The sequence below is a fragment of the Megalopta genalis genome, chromosome 3, assembly GCF_051020955.1.
Source record: "Megalopta genalis isolate 19385.01 chromosome 3, iyMegGena1_principal, whole genome shotgun sequence".
Taxonomy (NCBI): Eukaryota; Metazoa; Arthropoda; class Insecta; order Hymenoptera; family Halictidae; genus Megalopta; species Megalopta genalis.
The window spans coordinates 33,016,493-33,044,208 of record NC_135015.1 but is presented as its reverse complement, the minus strand read 5'-3'; the positions used below and the strand labels follow the sequence as shown (position 1 = coordinate 33,044,208).

The 27,716-nt window shown below is 46.0% G+C and overlaps 5 protein-coding genes and 2 long non-coding RNA genes across 10 annotated transcripts in view; 2 read left to right on the top strand and 5 right to left on the bottom strand.

The window, feature by feature from the left end:
* Positions 1 to 8,527, bottom strand: part of Ance-3 (angiotensin-converting enzyme Ance-3) — a 58,716-nt gene extending 50,189 nt beyond the window's left edge. Inside the window, exon 1 of the mRNA XM_076520629.1 lies at positions 8,387 to 8,527. The gene's annotated coding sequence lies outside the window, so the exon portion shown is untranslated. The remainder of the gene's footprint in view (positions 1 to 8,386) is intronic.
* A 265-nt stretch (positions 8,528 to 8,792) lies between these two features.
* Positions 8,793 to 9,558, top strand: LOC143259234 (uncharacterized). The gene is made up of 2 exons (XR_013033055.1): positions 8,793 to 8,936; positions 9,005 to 9,558. It is a non-coding gene; the product is annotated as an uncharacterized LOC143259234 (long non-coding RNA).
* Positions 9,559 to 10,130: 572 nt separating this feature from the next.
* LOC117228198 (uncharacterized) lies at positions 10,131 to 14,700 on the bottom strand. The gene is made up of 8 exons (XM_076519485.1): positions 14,421 to 14,700; positions 13,860 to 14,337; positions 13,564 to 13,794; positions 13,147 to 13,480; positions 11,565 to 11,703; positions 11,004 to 11,481; positions 10,708 to 10,938; positions 10,131 to 10,623 (listed from the first exon to the last, which is right to left on the bottom strand). The coding sequence occupies exons 1-8, from the start codon at positions 14,556 to 14,558 to the stop codon at positions 10,286 to 10,288; spliced, it is 2,367 nt and encodes a 788-aa protein (XP_076375600.1). The 5' UTR covers positions 14,559 to 14,700; the 3' UTR covers positions 10,131 to 10,285.
* Positions 14,701 to 15,913: 1,213 nt separating this feature from the next.
* LOC143259224 (odorant receptor 10-like) lies at positions 15,914 to 18,144 on the bottom strand. Of its 2 annotated transcripts, none has more exons than XM_076520649.1 (4): positions 17,499 to 18,144; positions 16,813 to 17,290; positions 16,520 to 16,765; positions 15,914 to 16,436 (listed from the first exon to the last, which is right to left on the bottom strand). In XM_076520649.1, exons 1-4 carry the CDS (start codon positions 17,634 to 17,636, stop codon positions 16,099 to 16,101), a joined length of 1,200 nt encoding a protein of 399 aa, XP_076376764.1. In that variant the 5' UTR covers positions 17,637 to 18,144; the 3' UTR covers positions 15,914 to 16,098. The 2 variants fall into 2 exon arrangements, with proteins under 2 accessions (XP_076376764.1, XP_076376765.1); XM_076520650.1 differs by having other exon boundaries at positions 15,921 to 16,436; positions 16,520 to 16,750; positions 17,499 to 18,142.
* A 671-nt stretch (positions 18,145 to 18,815) lies between these two features.
* LOC117228201 (uncharacterized) lies at positions 18,816 to 24,699 on the bottom strand. Its single transcript, XM_076519484.1, has 8 exons — positions 23,717 to 24,699; positions 23,099 to 23,425; positions 22,646 to 23,042; positions 21,709 to 22,046; positions 20,755 to 20,973; positions 19,719 to 20,199; positions 19,421 to 19,648; positions 18,816 to 19,354 (listed from the first exon to the last, which is right to left on the bottom strand). The coding sequence occupies exons 1-8, from the start codon at positions 23,861 to 23,863 to the stop codon at positions 19,017 to 19,019; spliced, it is 2,475 nt and encodes an 824-aa protein (XP_076375599.1). The 5' UTR covers positions 23,864 to 24,699; the 3' UTR covers positions 18,816 to 19,016.
* Positions 24,700 to 24,842: 143 nt separating this feature from the next.
* Positions 24,843 to 26,989, bottom strand: LOC143259222 (odorant receptor 47a-like). Of its 3 annotated transcripts, none has more exons than XM_076520646.1 (4): positions 26,651 to 26,982; positions 25,717 to 26,197; positions 25,407 to 25,634; positions 24,843 to 25,340 (listed from the first exon to the last, which is right to left on the bottom strand). In XM_076520646.1, the coding sequence occupies exons 1-4, from the start codon at positions 26,786 to 26,788 to the stop codon at positions 25,003 to 25,005; spliced, it is 1,185 nt and encodes a 394-aa protein (XP_076376761.1). In that variant the 5' UTR covers positions 26,789 to 26,982; the 3' UTR covers positions 24,843 to 25,002. The 3 variants fall into 3 exon arrangements, with proteins under 3 accessions (XP_076376761.1, XP_076376760.1, XP_076376762.1); XM_076520647.1 differs by having other exon boundaries at positions 25,025 to 25,340; positions 25,407 to 25,587; positions 26,651 to 26,981; XM_076520645.1 differs by having other exon boundaries at positions 24,843 to 25,634; positions 26,651 to 26,989.
* On the top strand, positions 26,021 to 26,687 carry LOC143259235 (uncharacterized). The gene is made up of 3 exons (XR_013033056.1): positions 26,021 to 26,161; positions 26,228 to 26,480; positions 26,557 to 26,687. It is a non-coding gene; the product is annotated as an uncharacterized LOC143259235 (long non-coding RNA).
* Positions 26,990 to 27,716: the final 727 nt, after the last annotated feature.

Here is a 27,716-nt window from a genome sequence, read left to right as displayed (position 1 = left end):
GTAAGCATCCCTTCTGTGGTTGCTTTTAATCCATTTACGATCGAGCATGAACCGAGGAACCCTCGTCGCGACACGTTTGGATCTTTTCGGACCCAGAGCTCGAGGCCTGACTTTTGACCGTGCGACAGTCGATGCCGTTTGTCGTTTGTTTTTAACTAGTTAGGTGTGTTCGATGAGTGTACTCGTCATAGAGAAATGGCAGTATTTTTTGTCATGACGAGTATACTCGTCGTGCGTAAAAGGTAGTGGCTATTTACTGTTTAAATTGTAATTTCAGTAAAAACGAAAATACGTTCTTAGATTTTAAGATGTCTAGGATATTTTTAGGCCAGGTCAGAATGAAACAAACGAATAAAAAATATGAATAATTATATGAATAATTCGCGATATTGGTGTTCGACGTGCAAAGTCGTTTGATTCTCGCTTGATTCTCGCGACACATAAAGAAGACGCCACAGCTAACTGGTTAAAAAAGTACTGTAAGATGATAACAATAATTCATTAATAATTAATAGCAATAGTATACAATAATAATGGTGATAATAGCAACAATATTTTAGGTCAAAATGCGTTCATAAAGAACCAATCAGGTCCTCGCGTGAACCAACCGCCGGTCTTACGAGGGTTAACCCCTTCAACTGATGGCGTATATGGCAAACTATAAACAATTTAGTCACTTCTAGGAAATTAACGGAAGAATTCGGACAAAGACGGTCGAGGAAAAAGAAAAAACATGGAATAAGAAATAGGTCGCCGAGTCGGCGAATCGAGGGCCTCCTCCCCATTGCGACACCGAAACTCTCACGTTGACAAGCGTCGCGCTCGTCGCAGGCCCTCTGAATGAGCTTCATTGTTTTCCAGCAAGTGTACACCTCGTTTACATCTTGCAACGGTTTACTAATTTTCCTCTCGGTCCCGGAGACTGACCCGACCGGAGCCTGAATATCGAACGATCGATCATCCCCTAACAACTCTCGAACCTTCTTGCATCTCAAGAAAGGATTCAAGTTTCCAGGAGAAAAAGATAGATCGCGCAGTCGAATCTCGGGGGAAGTTCAGAAATTACTGGATGATGGGCCGAGAAAGGGAGAGAGAGAGAGACAGAGAGAGAGAGAGAGAGAGAGAGAGAGAGAGACCGGTGTGCTCGGAAGGGGCACGGTTAACTGCGACGGTCGAATTTGCATACGAGACAATCAGAAATTCCGCGAAGGCGAAAAGAAAAAGATATGACCGGGACGACGGGATGAGTAATCCACGTCCGTTCGTCTAATTGTGTAATTATCTTTCAGAGCCGGCCTCATCGATGCTTCCTGCTACGCCTAGGCCGGCCGAGCGGCCTGAGAATTCAAGCGCCATTGTGTCACCGTTCCGTCGGTCTTCGGTTCGAGCCGTGATTCATAATTTTGCAAGTTTTAATCATCTGGGAAGCGAGCGAGCACAAAAATTGCTGGTCGCGTTCGTGGTCATTGTTCGTGCGAATCTTTCGACGCCGGATCATCTTGTTTCGGTGATTCATCATCGCGCTTTCGACGACGACAATGCGATCTATCGTGGCGTCGCTCGTCGGTCTTCTTATCGGGGCGGTGAATTTTGCACGGATTCCGGAACGGAGAACCGTGGGAAAGAGATCGCAGCGGAATCAAAGATCAATATGCACCGCGAAGACTCGTCCAAGGTGATCGCAGCGGTTTTCATCGTTCGCGGAGCGCGTCCGCGCGCGACGCATAACAACGGTGACTAAACGCGGCTCATTCATCGGCTGGAAAATCATAAACAACCGCGCCCTGCCGCGACGGGGATAGTCTCACGATGATCTGGAACGCGTGCATACGTGACTGCACCGTGAACGCCGCTTCGCGGGGCCTTGAGTTATTCAGGCGATACCGTACGCATGCGTTTTCCGCAAGGATTCCTCAAGATTCCTTGCCACCGTTGCAACGGGAAAAATTTTATAAAATTGAAGCATTCTACTCGATTACATTAGCATTGCAAAGGAAAGTTGTACGGCATCGATTACTCGTTCGACATTCTTACCACCTGCGCGCCTTAACGAAATCAAAAGACCATAAGAAATAATGAAATTTTAAATAATTCTCTCGTCAACATTTTAGCCACCGCGTCTTCCAGAAACACGAGTCGAAGTCTTCGTGCTCAAATTAAAAGTGAATCGTCGCGCTGATAAATCAAAAGCGCACCGAGCATCGAACGTATTGTACGCGAACTTTTATTTGGAATCAATTGCGAAACAAATCGCTACGATGTTATCTCGAGGTCACTGAGCCGACGGACGACCGTCTGAACTTATGAAGAACGATCTACGGGAATAGCTGCTTTGCGAAACGTGTACTTAAAAGCGACGAATTCGGAGGAGGCAATTGCGTTACACGAGCGCCTCTAATTGGACCCGTCGTTGTACGACGAAATTGAATTAACACCGAGAAGGACGAGCCGGATCCAGGTTTCAATGCCGCGCGTAAAAAGCCGAACGTCTCTCTCTCTCTCTCTCTCTCTCTCTCTCTCTCTCGTACGCAATCGGTTCCTACGTTTAAAAGCGCGCCTCGTGTTCTCCCAGCGGGCAACTTCGACAATGCTAATCCCATCGGGAGATAATGGGTGCACCGGTCCCACGTACCGGCCGCAATACTGGGTTCAAGTACGCGAACGTTTACGCGGCTCAGCCGTGCGTTTCAGCGGCCTTTTTGCGCCTTTTACTAAAAACTATGTATATACGGATCTGTGTATACATGCTGTGTATACATATATGCCTATCGTATCTATCATATACCTATTATGCTCGCTATACTTCTTCGTATTCTTCTTCTTACTTTGTGTTATATGTTTATATGTGTGTACACAGTGTGTCCAAAAATTATGGCGTTGCCGAGAAATGAGGGGTTCCTGAGGTCATTTGAAGTAACTTTGTCCTTTACGAAAATGCAATCCGCGGCTTTGTTCACGAGTTATTAACGAAAAACAGTGACCAATCAGAGACGAGCTCGGTTGGTGCGAGGCGGCCCAGCCAACGAACCCGGTTCCGCTGATTGGCTCGACCGCGTAGCGCGAGCTCGACTCTCATTGGTCAGTGTTTTTCGTTAATAACTCTTAAACGAAGCCGCGGATCGCATTTTCGCTAAGGAAAAAGTTATTTCAAATGACCTCAAGAACCCTCCATTTCTAGATTGCGAGACATTTTTGGGTATATTTCAACTTATTTCGATATTTTTTCTTTTCTTCTGCTCTTTCCTTTTTTTCTCCTTGTTTGTACTTATTCGATAGCTACATAAAATCTCTCTATTTGTTATTACTTCATCCGCGACAAAGGGTTCTTTCTATCCGCATACGCAAGTACATTTCCATTCGATTTTTCGGCGCCGTCTTCGATTCTTCGAACCGCGAAGATACTTCCACGGGATTTTGTCGAGTGTTCTATACTCGAGAGAACAATACACGACCCACATATATTTTTCGTTCGATCCACCGCGAGATTCACGTTCCAGGAACCATTCTCTGGGACCCACTTTCCTCTTTCTTCACCGATCGCCGCGTATCCGAGCCGAGTGATGCGATACATTCTCTAAAACACAATAAGCTTCCTCGCTATTCTCCGGGCGAACACATTCATTTCTCTAATTTATTCCTTTTCATATTCGTTCGGACGATTAAAATCGGATGACGCAACCGGCCTTTTGTTTACAAAACTTATTGTTCCCCGACAGCGGTATCGACTCACTTCCGGCGCGGCTTTCTTTCGGAATCCCGGTAATTTGGGAACGCTCCTGTTCGCGTGGCTATTTAGCAATTATGATCGGGGACACGGTGAGAAGGAATCGCAAGAATACTGCTTCGAACACAATGCCAAGTGTGCTCGAGCACCGTCGGCTGCTTCGATTAATCGTGTAACGAAACTCGAGAAGAATTAGAACAGAACTATCTTTCTCTGTGCACGGTAACATCTTTCTCGGTGGGAGAATCTGGAGCGATCGGATCACAATGATCCCGCGAAACGAATGCAAACGAGCGACTGTGTATCGCCGTATCAACGACGTGTTAATCGATGGCCTCTGGCAGCTAGAAAATTGTTAGACCTGTTCGGAACAGCACCGGCAATTTCCAAGACTCGAGAATCTCTCGATTACGATGACGCATGACAAAAAAAGACACTCATCTCTTGGCTGCCGCATCGTTCATGCACTCGATAGTTGCTAGGTAAACGTAATTGCATGCTGGCAACCGTCAATCGTAGTGTATTCTTAAGAAATCGTGGGATATCGTCGGCGTTGGACGGACTCGAGGTTTATTTAAATTGGAGTGGAACGCTGATACAGCGAGGCCGACCGACAGATTCTTTTATTTAGATCGCGATCGGTGACGATCCGCGGTGAAATTCTGCACCGAATTTACGGCGACTTTCGCGAGGCTCGACCCATGCATGCCGTTTGAACAAGGAAGCTTACCTTTGCATGCGCTGCACGTTGAAACCAGACTATTTCTGGACAATTCATCGTTTCCACGGAACGAGCCGAGTCACGAGCGATCTGTAACCCGAGACCAACGGCCAATTTAACCGACTTGATCCTCGTTGACGCGCGAAAAATTAACCGCGATCGCTTTCAATCTGTTTCTCAAGCTAATCCGTGGGAATTCAAATTATTTTTAGACGCGATCGAAATGCTGGCCGATAAGGCTTCTTCGAAGACGGCCGCAGAATCTCCGTTGATTCTATTGATTCCTGTAAACGATGAGTGCATCGTTGCAACAAAACCCATCGAATTTATTTATTCGAGCACAATGCGCACGATTTGAACGAATCCGGTGCATTCTGCTAGAGATATTTGTCTTCGGAAAGATGTTCGTATCACGAGAAATCCTGCACGTCGATTAATGCGCACGAGCGCATCGTCACAATAAATCCTCTGAATCGATTTCCTCGAGAACAAAGTGCATAATCTGAACAAATCCAGTGCATCCTGCAGTAAATCTTTTTCTTCGGGAAGAAGTTTGAATCTCGAGGAATCCTGCACGTCGATTAATGCGCACGAGCGCATCGTCGCAATAAATCCTCTGAATCGATTTCCTCGAGAACAAAGTGCATAATCTGAACAAATCCAGTGCATCCTGCAGTGAATCTTTTTCTTCGGAAAGAAGTTTGAATCTCGAGGAATCCTGCATATCGATTAACGCGCGCGAGCGCATCGTCGCAATAAATCCTCTGAATCGATTTCCTCGAGAACAAAGTGCATAATCTGAACAAATCCAGTGCATCCTGCAGTGAATCTTTTTCTTCGGAAAGAAGTTTGAATCTCGAGGAATCCTGCATGTCGATTAACGCGCGCGAGCGCATCGTCGTAATGAATTCTCTGAATCGACTTCCTCGAGAGCAATGCGCACAATTTGAACAAACGCAGCGCATCCTGCAGTGAATCTTTTTCTTCGGAAAGAATTTTGAATCTCGGGAAATCCTGCACGTCGTCGATTAACGCGCGCGAGTGCATCGTCGTAAAAAAATCCTCTGAATCGACTTCTTCGAGAACAATGCACGCAACTCGAACAAAAATCCTTGTGCATCGAGCGAATCGTTTTCTTCGAGACCAAGTACGAATCTCGATAAATCGTGCGTGTCAATTAATAGAATGCCGAGCAGTGGAATTATTTCCCTGAAAGCGGGAATTCCGATAGATCCCGAAGGTTCTCCGTCGATGTACAAAGAGCCTGCACCATATACAGGCAACAATGAGCATGCAACGGCAACCGGTAGCAAAAGAATGCGGGACACATCTTTTCTATTCTGCGTATCGCGTAATGCATCGTTGCACACGAGTTTTCGGTGCTCAAGTCGGTTTTCTCCGTATTACGCAGTCATTAACGGGATTGCGCATTGTCGCTCGTGTCGGCCGGCGAGCCACCTGAGTCCGCGGGATTGTGCAACCGGCAACCTTCCACTTCCTGTGGCTGCACGCGCGCTTAAGAACGAACGAAACCGGCGATTATGTTGATCCGGACCGATTGTTCCTCCGATGGACCTTCGGGGTCTGGCTCGGGGTCGATGGGAGATTGCGACACGCGAGGAGAGTTCCGAGTTACAGTAAATTCTCCCTAACTGGCGCTCAAATTAAGCAGAAAAATGGACAATTTGGGAAGAGGAGGTCCGATTAATCGAGCCTAGTGGCTCGTTTTTATAATTACCGATTGTTAACAACTATAAAAACGAGGTGCAAAGCTAGGATAATTGTAAATTATTAAAGCAGAAAAATGGACAATTTGGGAAGAGGATGTACGATTAATCGAGTTTAGTGGCTCGTTTTTATAATTACCGATTGTCAACAACTATAAAAACGAGGTGCAAAGCTAGAATAATTGTAAATTATTAAAGCAGAAAAATGGACAATTTGGGAAGAGGAGGTACGATTAATCGAGCCTAGTGGCTCGTTTTTATAATTACCGATTGTCAACAACTATAAAAACGAGGTGCAAAGCTAGAATAATTGTATCTCCTCCTTCCAAATTGTCCATTTTTCTCTCCAAACTGACCGTCAATTAGGGAGCATTTACTGTACTTAACAAACAGCTCGTGACGCACCCTAAAAATCGATTCCAGCCATTGGAAATACCGTTGAACCTATTCGAAACCCGCTAATCTCACGATTGTTCCATGAACGTTTCACTATAATTTTATGCTCGCTCCAGGAGTTCTTGTCAAAGATTGCATATCGGTCGTCTCGAGGACTCGCGAAACAATGACGAGGGATCTGTTTTCACTGAAAATACCAGCGCCTGGAATTCCGCGGCAAGAACATCGTTACTAAACAAATATTCATGAAAGCAACATTGAATTGCTAACCGCGGTCGCGTCGCGAGTGTTCGGATTCGCAGAAGGATCGAGCACGCGAGACAGCCTCGGGTTATCGGTGATCTACGGCTGACGATAAAGAGCCAGTTAACGTAATTAGAAGAATTATTAATTGCCGATAAGATCGGCGGGAGAGGGAAGAGCGGAAATTACGACGAAGTCGGCACGGTGCGTATCCTGAGGTGTTGCGTAAGAAAGTGAACTGATAAAGGAGTCGAGGTCGCGATTTGTTCTCGCCTGTATCAGTAGGTTAATAAATATTGTCAGCTTTACGATGCACGTTGCACCGAAATAAAATGCTAGGAAAAGGTTTCGAATTTAATTTCGATACTGGAAACCTAGAAGAAATTCCTGACAACGATTTTTGCATATTTGACTTGTAATTAATTCGTTATAAACAATTTTCCATTCCATGTTCAATTACTGCCAAATTAGATCATAAAACATTAAACCTAGGACGTCAAACTGTGCAGGAGAATCTGTTGCATCGATCGTTATATAAAAAATCAAACAAACGATGATATTATATATAATATTATATATATAATATAATATTATATATATATATAATTAATTGCTTCTTCAAACTAAAGTAACTATTGGGGTGATTAATTATGTTCTGTGACGTTATCATCTGCTTTTTCCGCACGATATCGACGCAGTAATTTATTCTGAACGATTCCGTGCCTTTGGTTTATTGTTTTATGCACTAATTTGGCAATAATTTATATTTTTCGACGATCCTGCATTCTGAGGTGATAGCGACAATAGCGCCTCTCGTGGAGGAAAACTGAAGCTCAATACGAGGTCCGTACAGCGCCAATTTGTCCCGTGGCAAAACGCTCAAACTGTTAGCCAAAATCGAGTGCCAGTAATTTTGGCGAGTAGTTTGAGCGTTTTGCCACTGTATCAATTGGCGCTGTACGGACCTCGCAGCAAGCTTCTGTTCTTCTCCGCAAGGAGCGCCACTATCGCTAACACTTGTAGAATGGAAGGCCGTCGTAAAACATTAATTATGACAACATTTTGGCGTACAGTAATAAACCAAGAAAGCCAATCTGTGCAGAAGAATCGGCTGCATCGAACGTAGTATTAAAAAAACAAACAACGACATTGTTAAACGTAATTAATTCCTCTTTGAAGTTTGCTCGACTGTCATGCTTTTATGTTGTTTTATGTTACTTTTTTGTTGTTGCTGTTAGGTTTTCTTACTCGATATCGAAGCAGCAGATTCTTTTGAACAGTTCTGTCACCTTGGTTTACCTTTTCGTTGTTTAATTTGATTATAATTAATATTTTTAAACGAACCGGCATTGCGCCCGCGCGGACTAATGCGGTGCCTCTTGCGGCGAAAAGGTGAAGCTTAGACATTTCCCGAGTATCCTGCACTTTGGAACGCGCACAAAGTACAGGTATTTAAATTACAAATACGTAGTGTATTTTTGATATTGAATACATCAAACAATAACTCTTTGTTCTATATATTTCATAAACTATACTATCACAATCTTCCGCATACGTATATAACGAACAACTTACTTGGATCAACTGCGTTCTACGGTCTCGTTGAGTTTACCAAGTAATTCTTTCTCAATGTTTGGAACCTCGCATCTTCGACAAAACACTGAGTTGTTTTCTTTTACTTGCAATGCTCGCCAAATTGCGTTACAGGGAAATCATCGCTCGAAGAACCGACAGATGGGACACGAAGGTATTCCATATCAACGTTTCCAAGTTGACGACGAAACATCTATCAGCCTTCGGATGAACAGGACACTGCGTCTTCGTAAGAACAAACAGAACTTCCTTCGTAATTCCGCAGGGGGCGTTATACCAATCGCTGCAATGCGCCAAATATCCGGTGGCGCCCAATTGGTATTTCGAGTACTCGTCCAAAGAATAGTGGACGAACGTTTGAGACAACACGAGGCCGGCCATAACGAGCGTTTTAAGCAGCGTCAAGATGTTGCGGACTTGCAGAGAGAGAGAGAGAGAGAAGGAACTGGAATCCTGCGAACATAACCAAGCGCGGACGTCTATAATTAACTTCGAACAGTCGAAATTACTGTTGCGAAGTAACTTGTCACCGGTTAGGCAGATCAGCAAGCAGCTCAAGAATAGTAGTAAGAGTAGAATAACTTCGATCGCGTCTTTCAGGTGATAGCCCAATGTCAGCAGTTGACGGTGCCTGCTAACCAGGACGACGAGGCACCGCGTGCTGTTCTCTTTTTCTTCGAGGAGCCTGCCGGTTTCCACCTTGTGAGCACCTCCACTTGGCCACACAGGTGAAAAACAATGCCGAAGACCATGGCGTCGCCACCTATCCGTCGGTCGTCTTTATGGCAAGGTGTACACGAATAAGGACGCCAATCACGCGACTCATTGTCGCATTGTCCGATTTGAGAAAATACATGTAACGTAAATTGTACAAGGCACTCTAAGTGAATGCAGTATGCATCAATGTACCCCATTACGGGGTAAGTCGATATTGCCTTGCAGGTTCAAAATTTCTTTCTTAACCCCTTAACGCACAGTTTTTGTAAAAAAAAACCGGCCAAAAATAATCAATTTTTTTTATGGAGAATTTTGATATACTGCGCTTTTGTGCCATGGAAAAGGCTATATTTTATTCTTGAATAAATAAGCGTTATAGCTTACAAACCCATGTAAATGATAAATATCAATAAAACGATTTTTTCTCTTTGCTTTCACATTGTTATTTTCAATTCTCGATTATATTCGAGTGTGAAAAATTATAGCAGCATAAAATACAACGCCGCTCGAATTATCTCGAATGTGCACAGTTTGGCCTGTTTAGCGCGCTCGAATTAACTCGGGCGTACATGTTAAGGAGTTAATCATGTCTATTATAACGTAATCGTCATTGCACGATAAACCTTCCGAGGTATTCAAAATGACTGCAATTTAGTCAGTGCATTTTCTTCCTTTACACATTTATCATAGCCTGCATCAACTTACCTCGTGCCTCAAATTATTCTAGTCTTTCCTAATATCAATTAGTCCGTTGGAACGATACACACTGGCTCGGAGAATGCCGTCGCAATTTTCGTAATCTAAATTTCGAGTCCTAGATGTTATTTGAATTTGTTATTAATTTTAATACGTCACTCGTATCTGGATAACAGATGGCACATGGATTGGCACATTCTTGACTATTCTGTGAAATTTTTCAAGGCGATTAATGACCGGTTGTTATTGATCTACAAAATATTGTCACGTATAAAATAGGACTACGCATGAGAACAGAAATGACACTCTAACGTGTGGAAAGCATAATTTTTATTATACGAAATTCTTTAAAGAGACTGCGTGAATAGATCTACTATCCATTGTCGGCGCTCCAACGACTCGATGGCAAATGTTCCCGACACCCATATGTTACCTCCGACTGGGTCGCGGCTACAAAGAGCTAGGTGCTTACATCACCATCACGCGGAGGACCGACAGGTAGGACATCGAGGTCTTCAGGATACTCATGTAAGTCTCGAGGTTGATGGGGAAGTAATTACCAGCCTTCAATTGAACGGGATATTTGGATTTCATGAGTACAAACATAACGTTCCTTGAAAGATTGCAGGGTGCGTTGTACCAGTCGCTGCTATATGCCAAATATCCGATCCCTTCGAACTGGTTCTTCGAGTACTCGCCCACGTAGCTGTAGGCAAACGTCTGGATCAGCATAGTGCTCATCACGATCATCGTCTTCAACACCATCACGATATTGTGAACTTTCAGAGACAGGATGAACTGGAAGCCTTGGCAGAGAACAAACAGCAGACACTTACGATTAAATTTAGACGGACAAAATTATTCTGGCGAAGGTAAACTTATCGCCGCACCTGTCGTACAGATGAGCAAGCAGCTCGAAGACATTTGCAAGATTAGAATAAACGCGATCGCGTCGTTCAGCTGATCGGCCAATGCCAGCAGGTGTCGATGCCTGTTCACCAAGGCGTCGAAACGGAGCGCACTATCCGCCCCTTCCTCGACGAATCTGCTGAAGTCTAGCTTCAGCATCTCCACTTGACCGCACAGGTGAAAAACGGTGCCGAATAACATGGTGTCGCTACCTAGCCATCGGTCGTTTTTATTGCAAGGTCTACACGAATAACCGCGCGCTAAGGCGAATAAATACCGAGGTTTCCGGCCGCTATCACCAAAAGTAGAAAGTACTCGCCGACGTAAACCAACGCGTAGAAATTCCCTGAGACCTCCAGGAGCTCCAATGTGCACTCGCTGGGTATAGGGTAGTTCAGCTGATCCTTTCGAGTTCGGTTGAAATTATCCATCGCGTGGTCGTCCCCGGCAAACATAGGCACCATGGAGAACAACGTCGCACTGATGTACGAGAATAACAGTATGTTAACGGACGACATTCGTCCCATGTGCGCGTGCCGTTTCACGATGGCCCGTTTCTCCTCTCCGTTCAGCTCCTGGTAGTCCCTCACGGCGGAGACGAAGTTCACGATCAATCCCGTAGGACGAAACCGGAAACAGGCCACCTTCGATATCGCGAGCACTGTGCATGCTAGCATCATGAACGCGTCAAGATTCTTCTCAGCGTTCCCGTAATCCAGGTAGATCTCCGTTTGCACGATACACAGCATCAACATCTGGGCAAACGGTTCTGTTTCATCATAGAATGATCGACATTTCCGGAATGCTTTCCACCTGCGTTTACCGGTAATTAGCTCACCAAAACGAGAATGGCCATCACAGACCTCGCGCCTGTCGCGAGATTGTAGTCCTGGAGGGGCCAGGTGCCCATGGGCCACGAGATGATCTTCATCAGAGCCATCTCGTAGATGAAGTCCTTGTCCGCCGGTAGCTTCATCCTCGCAGGATGTGCGGAGAAAATAATGCATTGTTTGCTCTGGCAATTGTCGTATGTTCGTATACGGTTCGAGCACGATAATCAGCAGCGCGTTGCCATTTATGTTTTATGCAGCATAATCGCGTAAACGCTTGGCATCAGCTGCGCGCTGCCACTGTTTTCGCAGCGCGCGAAAGGGGTTGCTCCGTGGAACAGTCGCTTTTATTAGCCGACTTCGCGCAACATTGTACGTCGTCCCTTTGCCAGTGTGTGCTTTCCTCATAGTTGCGAGGCGCATTAAATTTTTATCGGAAATAGGACTAATGCGTTCCTTGGCTTCGACAGAATAGGAGACGCACGTACTCCCTGCTTCGCGCAGTTCGCAAGTCCGACATACTTAAGTTGCGCACGGCCATTTCGCGAAAGTAACGGGCGCATTCCTTATTCATTCGTTATCATGAGGTAAAAACAGTAACTAGTTGAACGAACTGGAAGGTCTCATCGAGATGGAATTTTTTTCTAGATCGTCGCACTTTGCCGGAGGGGAATGTCACTTTGCTATGTGCTGTTGGCGAGGTAAGTTGCCCTACTGCTCCGGTGTAAGGGAGACTGGGGTGAATTGATACATTTTTCATTTTTTGTTCTATACATTCTACATTTCTGTTAATTACTTAGTAAGAGAATGACTAAGATATACTTTAATCCCTCCTTTTTGCGTATTGTAAAGGACGATTTGAGAAAATACATGCAACGTAAATTGTACAAGGCATTCTGTGGCTTATTCTTTTATGACATACGTACCAGATAAAAAGTATTAACCTGCCCCACTGGAAGTCATTGTATAAAAACACTTCCAGACACACATGTATCATACGATCGAAGTAATGAAACATGATTTCCTTTCTTGTAGTTATTACAAGGAAATTTAAACAAATGGAGCACGTGAAGTTTTATGTGGTATTTCCAGACAGAAAGAGGAAAGAGATAACATCTATGGTGCCCACGTGAAACGTCTGTTGCTCATCGAGCTACAAATACGCAGACTCTCGATAATGTCACTGTATCAACTTACGTCGTGCATCAAGTTACCCCAATCTTTCCTAATATTTATTAGTCTGTTCGAGCCGTTCGCATTGGCTCGGAAAATGCCGCCGCAATTTTCGTAATTCTAAATTTCGATTTCCAGATGTTTTCATTCTGTGAAATTTTTCAAGGCGATTAATGCTCGGTTATTAATGGTCAGCAAGATCTGCAGAATACTGTCACGTATAAAATAGGACTACGCGCGAGAACAGAAATGACACTGTAACGTGTGGAAAGCATAATTTTTATTGTACGAAATTCTTTAAAGAGACTGCGTGAATAGATCTACTATCCATTGTCGGCGCTCCACCGACTCGATGGCAAATGTTCCCGACACCCATACGTTACCTCCGACTGGGTCGCGGCTACAAAGCTAGATTACGTCACCATCACGCGGAGGACCGACAGGTAGGACATCGAGGTCTTCAGAATACTCATGTAAGTCTCGAGGTTGATGGGGAAGTAATTACCAGCCTTCAATTGAACGGGATATTTGGATTTCATGAGTACAAACATAACGTTCCTTGAAAGATTGCAGGGTGCGTTGTACCAGTCGCTGCTGTATGCCAAATATCCGATCCCTTCGAACTGGTTCTTCGAGTACTCGCCCACGTAGCTGTAGGCAAACGCCTGAATCAGCAGAGTGCTGACCACGATCATCGTTTTCAACACCATCACGATATTGTGAACTTTCAGAGACAGGATGAACTGGAAGCCTTGGCAGAGAAAAACAGCAGACACTTACGATTAAATTTAGACGAACAAAATTATTCTGACGAAGATAAACTTATCGCCGCACCTGTCGTACAGATGAGTAAGCAGCTCGAAGACATTTGCAAGATTAGAATAAACGCGATCGCGTCGTTCAGGTGATCGGCCAATGCCAGCAGGTGTCGATGCCTGTTCACCAGGGCGTCGAAACGGAGCGCACTATCCGCCCCTTCCTCGACGAATCTGCTGAAGTCTAGCTTCAGCATCTCCACTTGACCGCACAGGTGAAAAACGATGCCGAATAACATGGCGTCGCTACCTAGCCATCGGTCCTTTTTATTGCAAGGTCTACACGAATAACCGCGCGCTAAGGTGAATAAATACCGAGGTTTCCGGCCGCTATCACCAAAAGTAGAAAGTACTCGCCGACGTAAACCAACGCGTAGAAATTCCCTGGGACCTCCAGGAGCTCCAATGTGCACTCGCTGGGTATAGGGTAGTTCAGCTGATCCTTTCGAGTTCGGTTGAAATTATCCATCGCGTGGTCGTCCCCGGCAAACATAGGTACCATGGAGAACAACGTCGCACTGATGTACGAGAAGAACAGTATGTTAACAGACGACATTCGTCCCATGTGCGCGTGCCGTTTCACGATGGCCCGTTTCTCCTCTCCGTTCAGCTCCTGGTAGTCCCTCACGGCGGAGACAAAGTTCACGATCAATCCCGTAGGACGAAATCGGAAACAGGCTACCTTCGATATCGCGAGCACGCCGCATGCTATCATCATGAACGCGTCAAGATTCTTCTCGGCGTTCCCGTAATCCAGATAGATCTCCGTTTGCACGATACACAGCATCAACATCTGGGCAAACGGTTCTGTTTCATCATAGACTGATCGACATTTCCGGAATGCTTTCCACCTGCGTTTACCGGTAATTAGCTCACCAAAAAGAGAATGGCCATCACAGACCTCGCGCCCGTCGCGAGATTGTAGTCCTGGAGGGGCCAGGTGCCCATGGGCCACGAGATGATCTTCATCAGAGCCATCTCGTAGATGAAGTCCTTGTCCGCCGGTAGCTTCATCCTCGCAGGATGTGCGGAGAAAATAATACATTGTTTCCTCTGGCAATTGTCGTATGTTCGTATACGGTTCGAGCACGATAATCAGCAGCGCGTTGCCATTTATGTTTTATGCAGCATAATCGCGTAAACGCTTGGCATCAGCTGCGCGTTGCCACTGTTTTCGCAGCGCGCGAAAGGGGTTGCTCCGCGGAACAGTCGCTTTTATTAGCCGACTTCGCGCAACATTGTACGTCGTCCCTTTGCCAGTGTGTGCTTTCCTGATAGTTGCGAGGCGCATTAAATTTTTATCGGAAATAGGACTAATGCGTTCCTTGGCTTCGACAGAATAGGAGACGCACGTTCTCCCTGCTTCGCGCAGTTCGCAAGTCCGATATACTTAAGTTGCGGAGGGCCATTTCGCGAAAGTAACGAGCGCATTCCTTATTCATTCGTTATCATGAGGTAAAAACAGTAACTAGTTGAACGAACTGGAAGGTCTCATGGAGATGGAATTTTTTTCTAGATCGTCGCACTTTGCCGGAGGGGAATGTCACTTTGCTATGTGCTGTTGGCGAGGTAAGTTGCCCTACTGCTCCGGTGTAAGGGAGACTGGGGTGAATTGATACATTTTTCATTTTTTGTTCTATACATTCTACATTTCTGTTAATTACTTAGTAAGAGAATGACTAAGATATACTTTAATCCCTCCTTTTTACGTATTGTAAAGGACGATTTGAGAAAATACATGCAACGTAAATTGTACAAGGCATTCTGTGGCTTATTCTTTTATGACATACGTACCAGATAAAAAGTATTAACCTGCCCCACTGGAAGTCATTGTATAAAAACACTTCCAGACACACATGTATCATACGATCGAAGTAATGAAACATGATTTCCTTTCTTGTAGTTATTACAAGGAAATTTAAACAAATGGAGCACGTGAAGTTTTATGTGGTATTTCCAGACAGAAAGAGGAAAGAGATAACATCTATGGTGCCCACGTGAAACGTCTGTTGCTCATCGAGCTACAAATACGCAGACTCTCGATAATGTCACTGTATCAACTTACGTCGTGCATCAAGTTACCCCAATCTTTCCTAATATTTATTAGTCTGTTCGAGCCGTTCGCATTGGCTCGGAAAATGCCGCCGCAATTTTCGTAATTCTAAATTTCGATTTCCAGATGTTTTCATTCTGTGAAATTTTTCAAGGCGATTAATGCTCGGTTATTAATGCTCGGCAAGATCTGCAGAATACTGTCACGTATAAAATAGGACTACGCGCGAGAACAGAAATGACATTTAGTGTGAATCCGGCCACCACAAAGGTGACGCGGATATATTTCCTCGCCCTTTCAGGCATACACATCAACAGAAATGACACTCTAACGTGTGGAAGGTATAACTTTTATTATATGAAATTCTTTAAAGAGATAGCGTGAATAGATCTACTATCCATTGTCGGTACGCCATCGACCCGATGGCAAATGATTCCGACATTCGTACGTTATCTCCGACTGGTACTGGAAAGAATTTGTTGCGGCTATAAAGCTAGGTGCTTACGTTACCATCACGCGGAGGACCGACAGATAGGACATCGAGGTCTTCAGTATACTCATGTAAGTCTCGAGGTTGATGGGGAAATAATTGCCAGCCTTCAGTTGAACGGGATACTCGGACTTCATCAGTATAAATATAATGTTCCTTGAAAGATTGCAGGGTGCGTTGTACCAGTCGCTGCAGTAGGCCATGTATCCGATCCCTTCGAACTGGTTCTTCGAGTACTCGCCCACGTAGCTGTAGGCAAACGTCTGGATCAGCATAGTGCTCATCACGATCATCGTCTTAATCACCATCACGACATTGTGAACCTTCAGAGACAGGATGAATTGGAACCCTGAAGAGAGAATCAAGAGCAGACATTTGAAATTAAATTTGGACAGTCAAAATTGCTCTGAAGAATGTAAGTAATCATCGTACCTGTCGTACAGATGAGCAAGCAGCTCGAAAACATTTGCAAGATTAGAATAAACGCGATCACGTCGTTCAGATGATCGGCCAATGTCAGCAGGTGTCGATGCCTGTTCACCAGAGCGTTGAAGCGAAGCGCGCTATCCTCCCCTTCCTCGAGGAATCTGCTGAAGTCCAGCTTCAGCATCTCCACTTGGCCGCACAGGTGAAAAACGATGCCGAAGAACATGGAGTCGCTACCTAGCCATCGATCGACTTTATTGCGAGCTGTACACGAATGACCACGCGTCGTGAATAAGTACCGAGGTTTCCGGTCGCCGTCACCAACAGTAGGAAGTACTCGCCGATGTAAATCAACGCGTACAAATTCCCTGGGACTTGCAGGAGCTCCAGGGTGCACTCGCTGGGCATAGGATAGTTCAGCTGATCCTTTCGAGTCTCGTTCGAATAATCCGTCGCGTCGTCGTTCGCAACGAACATGGGCAACATGGAGAACAGCGTCGCGCTGCAGTACGAGAAGAACAGCATGTTGGCGGACGCCATTCGACCCATGTGCGCGTGCCGTTTCACGATGGCACGTTTCTCCTCTCCGTTCAGCTCCTGGTAGTCCCTCACGGCGGAAACGAAGTTCGCGATCAGGCCCGTAGGACGAAACCGGAAGCAGGCCACCTTCGATATCGCGAGCACACCGCATGCGATTATCACCAACGCGTCGAGATTCTTCTCCGCGTTCCCATAGTCCAGGTAGATCTCCGTGTGCACGATCCACATCATCAACGACTGCACAAACGACTCGGTTTTACCGTAAGAGATTAGAGACAGTAATGTAATAAGTAAGACAATGATAATGTTAATAGTATGATAATGATATTTGTATTCCAGGTTCAAATGGACCCGAGCCTCGCTGTCGCAAGTAACAACATTATCAAGTACCATTATTGCCATTACCGGAGATCTTTCCATTACAGTTTATAGAAAAGTTGCTTACCAAGAAGGCGAGAGCCGCCAGAGACCTCAAACCGGAAACGAAATTGTACTCCTGAAGAGGCCAGGTGCCCACCGGCCACGAGACGATCTTCATCGGAGTCATCTCGTAGGCGAAGTCCTTATCCGTTGGTATATTCATTCTCGTTCTGGCGTGCGGACAAGATAACACAATGTTCCCACCGGTGACCGTCGCATCTTCGACTCCGCCGCGCGGGCTACGATACGCCGCGCGTTGCGATTTATGTTTTATGCAGCCGTAATCGCGTAAACGCTCGGCGTCAGCTGCACGCTGCCAACATACTTACAGGACGAGAGAGGGGTCGCACCGCGGACCTCTTGCTTTTATTATCCAGCCGTGTACACTATTATATCGTGCTGAGAGATCGCGAGGGCATTCAATTTTTATCGAAAAAAAATAGGTCTAATGCTTGCAACGAAACGAGAAGCGCAGGCTTTTTCCTGCTCGCATTGGCAGACGCGACTAAATTGCGAGCGATCGTTCCGCGAAAGAAACGAGCGTTTTCTTTATTCATCCGCTATCGTAAGGTAACGACGGTAACTGTTCGATAAAGTGGACGGACGCATCGGGATTGTCTTTGCACGCAAATTGATGGACTTCGGGGTAGAGGAATGTCTCTTCGTTACGTGGCTCGGTAAGTTAGTTGCTCTGCTGCTTTGATGTCGTATTGTTTCTCCCGTTCGAACCGGTTGCAACAGAGTTTCCAGCGATATTTTCGAGCCACGAGCTCGGAACCATCGCTGAACGCACCATCCGCGGGTCACCGATCGAGATTTGCGAAGCGAACGAGATCAGTAAATTTTAAGAAAATTTATAACATTTGAAGAACATTTAATCGATGCAGAAGTGACAATAAGATTTTGATGGCAAGTATGTAACGAGGATTTTTAGGATTCTTTTTAAGATCATACAGGGATTCTTTCAAACGTGTAAAGACATTAATAAAAATTAAATTTTTCGATCCCTGGATGATTAAATTTATCGCAATTGTTACACGATGTCTGCCATTTTGTACATTGCGAGGCACAATTTTGTCGTAATACAGTACATTCTCCTTAATTTTCCTTCAGCTTGTAAATAAAAATGGACAATTATATTTGGGAAGATGAGATGCGCCTCGTTTTTATCACCAATCGGCAAATATAAAAATAAACCGTCAGGCTCGGATAATCGCATCTCCATTATAGACAAATTAGGGAGAACTTACTGTATACTAAATTGCTAGAATAATGACTCGGCAGGTAATTTCTTAAGCAAGGTTTATAGACTGTGCCGGCTGGTAAAATAAGAATGCTATAATAGATCATAACGTTCTAATGTACAGAAATTGTAATTTTTAATATAAAAATTTCCTGGTACAGATAGCGCGAAATCGTTAAATAGTTTTACTATTAATCGTAGAATACCCGGCCGTCTCGGTTGCAAATGCTTCCGTTACTTATACCTTTTTTCCGACTTGCACAGAGAAGCATCGGCGACAGTGAAAAAATGATCAGCGTTCTACGCCACCATTACGCGAAGAACCGACAGATAGGACATCGAGGTCTTAACGATGCTCATGTAGGTCTCCATGTTGACGACAAAGAAGCGTCCGGCCTTGAGGTAGACGGGGTTCTGGCTCCTCATCAGGATGAAGACGACGTCCAGCGACAGCTTGCGCGGCATGTTGTACCAAGTGCTGCAATAAATCCAGTACCCGACGCCCTCGAACTGGATCTTCAGATACTCGCCGATATAACTGTAGGCGAACAGCTGCGCCAATAGGGTGCACATTACAATTATCGTTTTAATCACCATCACGATGTTATTGGTGCTCAAAGACCGTATGAACTGGAATCCTGAAAGTGAGGGAACACGATTACTTATCGTTCCAGAGATTCGGGGTTCGAATCGTTGATCGTTACCCGTTGTGCAGATCAGGAGACAGCTGGAGAACAGTTGCATTATCAGGATGGAGCTGATGGTGTCGTTCAGGTCATCGGAGAGTTTGAGCAGCTGCTGGTGCCTGGTTATCAGGGCGTGGAACCGAGCTTTCTTCTCGCCGAACTCGACGAACTTGCTAAAGTCCAGCTTCAGCACTTCCGCCTGACCACACAGGTGAAAAATGATACCGTAGAACAAGGAGTCGCTACCTACCGAACGCACTCGACTAAGAACTCGGCAACCACGGGTCGACACCGATAGAAAGAGCGACCGATTTACCAAGGTTTCCGGTGCTGATCGTCAGCAGCATGATGTACTCGCCGATGTAAATCACTGGATAGAGGCTCGCAGGTAGGTTCAACATGTCCAGAGTGAACTCCGAAGGCATTGGGTAGTTCAACGAGTCCTCGCGAGTGACGTTCAGAATCTCCGCAGTACCATCGTCCTCTCCTGCCAGCATCGGTATCGTGGTGAACAACGTCGAGCCAAAGTACGAGCAGAAGATGACGCTGCCGCAAGCGATTCGGCCCATTTGCGCGTGTCTTCGCACGATCGCTTTCTTTTCCTGATCGTCCAGCTCGTCGTAGTCCTTCAACGCCGACAAGAAGTTGGCCACGAGTCCCTTCGAACGCATGCGGAACCATAACACTTTCCACATCGCGAGGATGCCGCATGCGATCAGCACAACCGCGTCCAAATTCTTCTCGGCGTCACTGCGGTCCAGGTACATTTCCGTGTTCACTACCATTAGCGTCACCAACTGCAAGAACCAGTCTTCAACGTTTCGCAGGGAGGGGATCGAACACTTCGAGATAGATAAGTACAAAATTGCAATGCCTCTCCACGAATGTTCTATGGATCGAAAGATCGGTTCGGCATAGGCAAACTCTATTTTGCACTACAATACGTTCTCCCCAATTTTTCTTGAGCTTGCAAGCAAGAATAGACAATTTGGGAAGTGGAGATACGGGTATTCGAGCCTCGCAGGTCATTCTTATACTTGCATTTTATAGTTAACAAGGTGCAAGGCTCGTATAATATCTCCTCTTCCCAAATTTTTGTTTACAAGCTGAAGGCAAAATAGGGAGAATTCACTGCATTCAGTTACAAAATCTTCGAGTTTCTTAAAATAGTAGATGCGAAATCATGTCTTTCTATGGACATTCTAGGAAAGGAAACGAAATAAAATGAAGATGATAGCATAGAATGATGCTATGACGATAGCCAAATATCGTCGGAAGAAGAACAGGATGATCTTCAGTGGATTCCGTGACAATGAACCGTGAACACATATCAGAGAAACTATATTTCATACCAGAAGAATAATGGAGATGAAGCAACGCATGCCGGACACAAAGTCGTATTTCTGCAAAGGCCAAGTGCCGACGGGCCACGAGAGGATTTTCATCGGCACCATCGCGTAGGAGAAGTCCTTGTTCACCGGTTTCGTCATGATCGAGGCTCGCACGAAGGGAAGGTGGATCGTTCTTCGACAATCAACGCATCTTCGTTCTTCGTATTCTCCTGTTCCTGCGCGTAGCGTATTCCCGTCGATGATTTATTCACCCGTAATCGCCTAACTGGCTGTCGAGGACTGTGTCAGCTGCGCGCTGTCAAGAATACAACTCGAGCGGGCGGGAGAGATCGAAACAGAGAGAGAGAGAGAGAGAGAGAGAGAGAGAGAGAGAGGCGTAATAGGGAGATAGACAGAGTGAGATTCTTAGGTCTTCCGCTGATCTTCCGGATCGGTTTTGCAAACACGATGTTCTTAATGCGAATGTTAAAAGACTGCGAACGCATGTGAGTATCATTCAATTTTGATCGAAAACCGCGAGTGGAAATCACCCGTTCCCCGATCGGGACAGAGCGCAAACTTCTAAATTGCGGATGATTACTCTCGAAACGAACCACTTACGCGCTGTTTCCTTATTCCTTCGCCCGTATCGGGAAACAATTTCAACCCTCCGGCGTAGTTCACAGTCGCACGTTCGGAGTCGCGGAACGGGACGACGTCTATCTCGTCGAATTATAGTAATATTGTCTTTATTGCATCGTAAAAAGATGGTATACACATGATATATTCGACTAGCATGCAGACAGATAGACAGAGAAAGGGGGGAAGGAGAAAGAAATATTGTGTGTGATCGATGTGACGCAGTCTTCTCGTTTCGAGGACAGGGAAGGTAGAGACACTGTCCCCGGCATTCGAGTCTCGTGTACCTTCGGGATCGCCTTCGGTCCGCGTGCCAGAGTTCCCCGGTGCGAATCACGCGTCCATCATCACCTTCAGGACCGACATGTACGAGGCGGAGGCTTTCAGGATCTCCTTGAACGTGAGCAAGTTCATCGGCACGAATTTCCCGGCCGTGACACAGTACGGCGAGTTGCCGCGGCTGATGATCAACGCCAGGTCCCTGGCTCGGTGCCCTCGGGAACGGTACCAGGTCGAGTCGTAGGCACCGAACGAGATCTCAGCTGTCTGGGACTCCAGGGCGTCGCCGGCGTAGGTGTAGACGTACAGCTGCATCAGCAACGTGGTCACGAACATCACGCACTTCAGCACGCCGACTCTGTCGTTCGCGTTCAGGCACACCAGCATCATGAATCCTGGTTTTCGAGAAAGCTACCGGTGAGTGAACGACAACTAATAACGAGAAATCAAGGCTTTGCATGATTTTCTTCGCTTCTACTGCTTGCACGATTTATTAGGTTCAGAAGTTAATTTTAGTATTTTCTCTTTAGAAGATCATGAAGGCTGCTTACAATTGGAATATTGTAACGATAGTTTTGAGGTCTTACATAGTGCTCGTGTCTAGCTTTTCAAAGAACTATAAGACAGTCTGAATCAGTCAATATAACATGGGGAAACACACTTTTGTGACTGAAAGAAAGGTTGCTGAATCTGCAGCGGCGATAAAACGAAAAGTAAAAAATACAGCAATTGGAACGTTATCAGTCTTTGTGCAATTTTCTTCAGCTTACACTTGTGCATTAAATTGGAGACTCCTCAGTAGGTGTCTCAAAATTTGTCCAGAGTTTTCAGGATTATTAATATAATTTCAGGAATAAGAGACGAGATCGAAACATCGCGATGCTGTCGTTGAAATACAGATCGGGCTTCAGAGAGTCGAAGAACCAGCTGTCGCGACTGGCTCGCGTCGTTGGAAGCAAGCTATTCGTTTTGCGAGTCGTTAAAATCTGTTTACCTTCGACGCAGAGCAGCAGAAGGCTCATCAACAGCTGTACCAGTATGACCACGTTGAAGCTCTGCTCGAGATCGCCGGCTAGTATCATGAGGCGACAGTGTCGCTGCACCAGCAGGCCGATCTTTCTGCTATAGCCCGACTTCTCGATCTCGATCTCCGCTAGCTTGACCCTGAGAACCTCGAACTGACCGCACAGGTGCATCGTCAGGCTGAAGAAATAGCCGTCGTTGCCGCAGTGGCCGACGACGTTTACGAACACGGTGACCGCTTGGAACACGAGCATCCATGTTCGAAGTGACCAAGGTTGGAGCCCGAACGCGCAGTACGTCGACAGGAAGTACTTGGTCTTCAGGGTCCGGTCCACGGTGCTCGTGGAATTCGGCGGAATTTGGAACATCTGTGCAAGGGACGAGCAATCAGAATTTAAAGACTTTCTCGTTCGAGGACTCGAACCTGGAACGGCAATTCATGCAACGGCAGTGACTTGACGATGATCGAGACCCCCGAGGCATAGCCCATGTAGAGCAGCAACATGGACACGACGCGACCCTTCTCCTGATACTTGGCCATGATGTTACGATGATCCGAGTCCTCGACGCTGGACCAGTCCTCCCCCACCGAGTTCACCAGCGCGTAGGTGTGCTTCCAGTTGAATCTCAGGATGAACATCTTGGACAGGCTGATCATCGAGGAGAGGTCCATCACGAAGGCGTCCATCGTGTCGTCGACGTCGAGACAGTGACGGTAGACCTCCGTGGACAGGCTGCAGATTGCGGTGACCTAGAAGATCGAACACCGGAAGGTATTTGGGATCTTTGGAGAATCGAGATCATGCGAATGGCGAGAGCCACTCGGTACAGTAAATTATCACTAATTTTTCTTCAGCTTGTAAACAAAAATGAACAATTTGGAAAGAGGAAATGCAATTATGCGAGCCTTGCACCTCGTTTTCATAATTGTTGACAATTGGCGACTATACAAATGAGCCGAATAACCGTATCTTCTTTTACAAATTGTCTATCTTTGTTTATAAGAGCTGAAGGAAAATTGGGGAGAATTTACCGTACTCACTTGCGTCAGCATGGCGAAGCACCATCGGCCCAACGACGACCGCAGAATGTCGTCGGCGTTCAATGGCCAAATGCCCAAAAGCCGCAGCACCTTCTCCGGTCCCACAAAGCCCGGCTTCGTTTCACCGACTTGCTTTCGACGAGACATGTTTCAGAGATATTCCCGACAGGACGGTTTCGATTCGGTCCTCCGCGGAGCACGATTTATCGCACGACTGCGGAGTCACGAAACGCTGACGCCCACTTTCGTGCGGTCCCCGTTTTCTTTGATCTTTTATGCAGCCGTACAGGCCACGCGAAAGGCTTGTGTTTTCATACGCATAAAAATATGATACACCGGCGGCCAAAAGAGGGGTCGCGGACTGCGCGCGGAGAATGAAAGACAGAAAAACTGTCGCGTGTCCTTAAGCTCGTTAACTATTGACGATTCGCCGAACCAAATGATCATAGCGCAGGAAAAACCGCGCAAGGCGCCTCCCCCGTTCGGGACCAGCTCGGCGGAGTTCTGTTGTTCCATCGCGTCGAGCATCAAAGTTCATCGAGCAAAGCGCGAATCGCGGGGCGCGATAAGAAGTCCGATCTCGTAACGGTGTTCCACGGAGGAGGTGAGCCGAGCATCGACGGACGCGGTGCGTGCCAAGGCGGCGGTGATTTTTCTCGAAATCCGAACCTGGAAGTTAAGTGTCGCACGCATAGCTCAGCCGCGACGTTCATTCGCAATCGTCAGGTAACGAATAAATAATCCAATAAAATGGATGGGCGCATTGAAGTAGTCCTTATGCGTAAATTGGTGGACTTTGGGGTAGTCGAAATACAGTAAATTTGACGCTCAGATTGTACACAAAAATGGACAATTTGAGAAGAGCAAATAAGAGTATTCTTTATATTTTTTGTAGTTGTTGGCAATCGGTAACTATAAAAATAAGCCGCAAGGCTCGAATAATCGCATCTGCTCTTCATAAATTGTTCTTTTTTTTGTTTGCACAATCTGAGCGTCAATTAGACAGAATTTACTGTACAATTAATTGCTAGCATGGTGGTTCAACGACAGTAAACGTTTTAAGCAAAAACTGTCGGCCGCGGTGGCTCCTAAAATAGGGATGCTATAATAGAGTAACAATGTAATGTACAGAAGTCGTAATCTTTAATATAAAAAATTCTTAGTGCAGATAGCACGAAATCAGTAAATAGATTTACTATCCGTTGTCGTTACTCGACCGACACGGTTGCAGATGTTTCCGACGATTTGCATAGAAAAGCATCGATGGCAGCGGCAAAGCATAGCGCCTACGCTACCATAACGCGTAGAATCGACAGATAGGACATCGAGGTTTTCAGGATGCTCATGTAGGTCTCCAAATTAACGAAGAAGAAATTTCCGGCCTTGAGGTGCACGGGTTTCTGACTCCTCATCAGGAAAAAGACCATGTCCAGCGATAGTTTACGCGGGATGTTGAACCATTTGCTGCAATAAATACAGTAACCGACACCCTCGAACTGTGTCTTCAGGTATTCGCCCACGTAACTGTATGCGAACAGCTGTGCCAATAGAGTGGCCACTACTATCGTCGTTTTCACCACCATCACGATGTTGTTGGTGCTCAAAGACCGTATGAACTGGAATCCTGAAAGTAGAGAAACAAGATCAGATCTTATTCTGGACCATCGGAGCTCGACGCGTTGATCGTTACCGCTTGTACAGATCAAGAGACAGCTCGAAAACAGTTGCACTATCATGATGGGGCTGATGGTGTCGTTCAGGTCCTTGGAAAGTTTCAGCAGCTGCTGGTGTCTGGCTATCAGGGTGTGGAACCGAGCTTTCTTCTCGTCGACCTCGAAGCATTGGCTGAATTCCAGCTTCAGCACTTCCGCCTGACCACACAGGTGAAAAATGATACCGTAGAACAAGGAGTCGCTACCTAACGAACGCACTCGTCTCAGAATACGGCTACTACTGGACGACGCTAATAGAGAGAGAAAGAGAGAGAGAGAGAGACTTACCAAAGTTTCCGGTGCTAGTAACGAGCAGCAGGATGTACTCGCCGATGTAAATCGCCGGATACAGGCTTGCAGGTAGATTCAACATGTTCACAGTGCATTCCGAAGGCAAGGGGTAGTTCAACGAGTATTCACGAGTGACGTTCAGATTATCAACGTCACCCTTGTCCTCTCCTGCCAGCATCGGTACTGTGGTGAACAGCGTCGAGCCAAAGTACGAGCAGAACATGACGGTGCCGCAAGCTGCTCGGCCCATTCGCGCGTGCCGCCGCACGATCACCTTCTTTCTCTGATCGTTCAGCTCGTCGTAGTCCTTCAACGCAGACAAGAAGTTGGCCACGAGTCCCTTCGAACGGATGCGGAACCATATTACTTTCCACACCGCAAGGAAGCAGCAGGTCATCAGCACTACCGCGTCCATGTTCTTCTCGGCGTCACTTCTGTCCAGGTACATTTCCGTGTGCACTACCGATAGCATCACCAACTGCAAGTACGAGTCTTTAACGTTTCACAGAGAGAGGATCGGACACTTCAGGATTGGTTGGCGCAAAATTAAAACGTCTTTCATGGTTGTACCGAATGATCCGTTTAGCAAATGGAAACTCTATTTTGCACTATTCGTTTACAAGATCTTTGAGTTGTTCAAGAAAGTAGGAGCGAAATCACGTTTTTCTGTGGATGTTCTAGGAAACAAAGGATCTTTTTAGCATAGACGAGCCTTATTTTGCACTATTCGTTTAAGAGAACATTCGGCTCCTCGAACACAGGTAAGTGAATCTATTTAAAAACGAAACCCTATCTTCGCACCCCTTAAATTAATAGCATAGAAAAGATTCTTTTCAGCCAAATATCATCAGAATGGGAATAGGAGTTACTTTCAATGACTTTTGCAATATTGAACCATGGACACTTCTCGGAGACACACAATGTTTCATACCAGAAGTATCACGGAGACGAAGCACCGCATGCTGGACATAAAGTTGTATTTCTGCAAAGGCCAGGTGCCGATGGGCCACGAGAGAATTCTTATCGGCCCCATCGCGTAGGAGAAGTCCTTGCTCGCCGGTTTCGTCATGATCGAGGCACGCGTAAAGGGACGGTATATCGGTCTTCGATGATCGACACATCTTCGTTCTGTGTATTCTCGCGGGCTCGCGTGCTGCGTGTGTCGGTTGATGATTTATTCACCCGTAATCGCTTAACCGGCAGTCGAGCACTGTGTCAGCTGCGCACTGCCGAGAAGACAATAGATAAAGAGAGAGAGAGAGAGAGAGAGAGAGAGAGAGAGGGAGAGAGAAAGAGAGAGAGAGAGAGAGAGAGAGAGAGAGAGAGGGAGAGAGAAAGAGAGACAGAGTGGAAAAGAGGAAGATTCTTGGGTATTTTGCTGGTCTTTCCGCGTAGCTTTCGCAACCACGATGTTCGGATCGTGAATGTTGAAAGTCGAGGGATGTTTGCGAGTGTCGTTGAAATTTTTTAAGACACAAAGTTCTAAATTGCGGATGATTGCTCTCAAAATGAACCACTTACCAGCAATTTTCCTTATTCATTCGCCTGTATCGGAAAACAATTTCAACCCTCCGCCGCAGTCCGCAGCCGAACGCGCGGTATCGCGGAAAGGGACGATGTCCATCTCGTTGAATTGTGGTAATATTGTCTTTATTTCACGACTTTATACCCATGGTATGTTCTACTAACAGTCTGATAATGTGGTGAGGAAGAAATGATAGAGAAAGTGGTAAAGATAAAGAGAAGGTGGAAGAAATGTTGTGTGTGATCGATGTTACGCAGTCTTCTTGTTTTAAGCACGGGGAAGGTCGAGATCTTGCCCCCGGCATTCGAGGCTGGTGTATCTTCGATACCGCTCTCAATCCGACGTTCCAGAGCTCCTGGTAGGAATCACGCGATCATCATGGCTTTCAGAAGCGACATAAATTAAGCGGAGGCTCCCAGGATCTCCATGAACGTGAGCAAGTTTATCGATACAAATTTTCTGAGGCTCCAGC

Excerpts from the sequence above, each read along its gene's own strand:
- LOC117228198 (XM_076519485.1), bottom strand. The coding sequence starts at position 14,558 with ATGAAGCTACCGGCGGACAAGGACTTCATCTACGAGATGGCTCTGATG. Across the intron at positions 10,939-11,003 it reads GATAGCGGCCGGAAACCTCG|GTAGCGACACCATGTTATTC; the intron begins GTATTTATTCGC and ends ACCGATGGCTAG. Across the intron at positions 10,624-10,707 it reads CTTGCTCATCTGTACGACAG|GCTTCCAGTTCATCCTGTCT; the intron begins GTGCGGCGATAA and ends TTCTCTGCCAAG.
- LOC143259224 (XM_076520649.1), bottom strand. The coding sequence starts at position 17,636 with ATGAATATACCAACGGATAAGGACTTCGCCTACGAGATGACTCCGATG. Across the intron at positions 16,766-16,812 it reads GACGGCGACCGGAAACCTCG|TCGATCGATGGCTAGGTAGC; the intron begins GTACTTATTCAC and ends CTCGCAATAAAG. Across the intron at positions 16,437-16,519 it reads CTTGCTCATCTGTACGACAG|GGTTCCAATTCATCCTGTCT; the intron begins GTACGATGATTA and ends TTCTCTCTTCAG.
- LOC117228201 (XM_076519484.1), bottom strand. The coding sequence starts at position 23,863 with ATGTCTCGTCGAAAGCAAGTCGGTGAAACGAAGCCGGGCTTTGTGGGA. Across the intron at positions 23,043-23,098 it reads TGCATGAATTGCCGTTCCAG|ATGTTCCAAATTCCGCCGAA; the intron begins GTTCGAGTCCTC and ends TCCCTTGCACAG. Across the intron at positions 20,974-21,708 it reads TGAAGGTGATGATGGACGCG|GCAGGAACAGGAGAATACGA; the intron begins TGATTCGCACCG and ends AATACGCTACGC.
- LOC143259222 (XM_076520645.1), bottom strand. The coding sequence starts at position 26,788 with ATGACGAAACCGGCGAGCAAGGACTTCTCCTACGCGATGGGGCCGATA. Across the intron at positions 26,198-26,650 it reads TCGTCTCCGTGATACTTCTG|TTGGTGATGCTATCGGTAGT; the intron begins GTATGAAACATT and ends TCGTACTTGCAG. Across the intron at positions 25,635-25,716 it reads TACTAGCACCGGAAACTTTG|GTAGCGACTCCTTGTTCTAC; the intron begins GTAAGTCTCTCT and ends TGCGTTCGTTAG.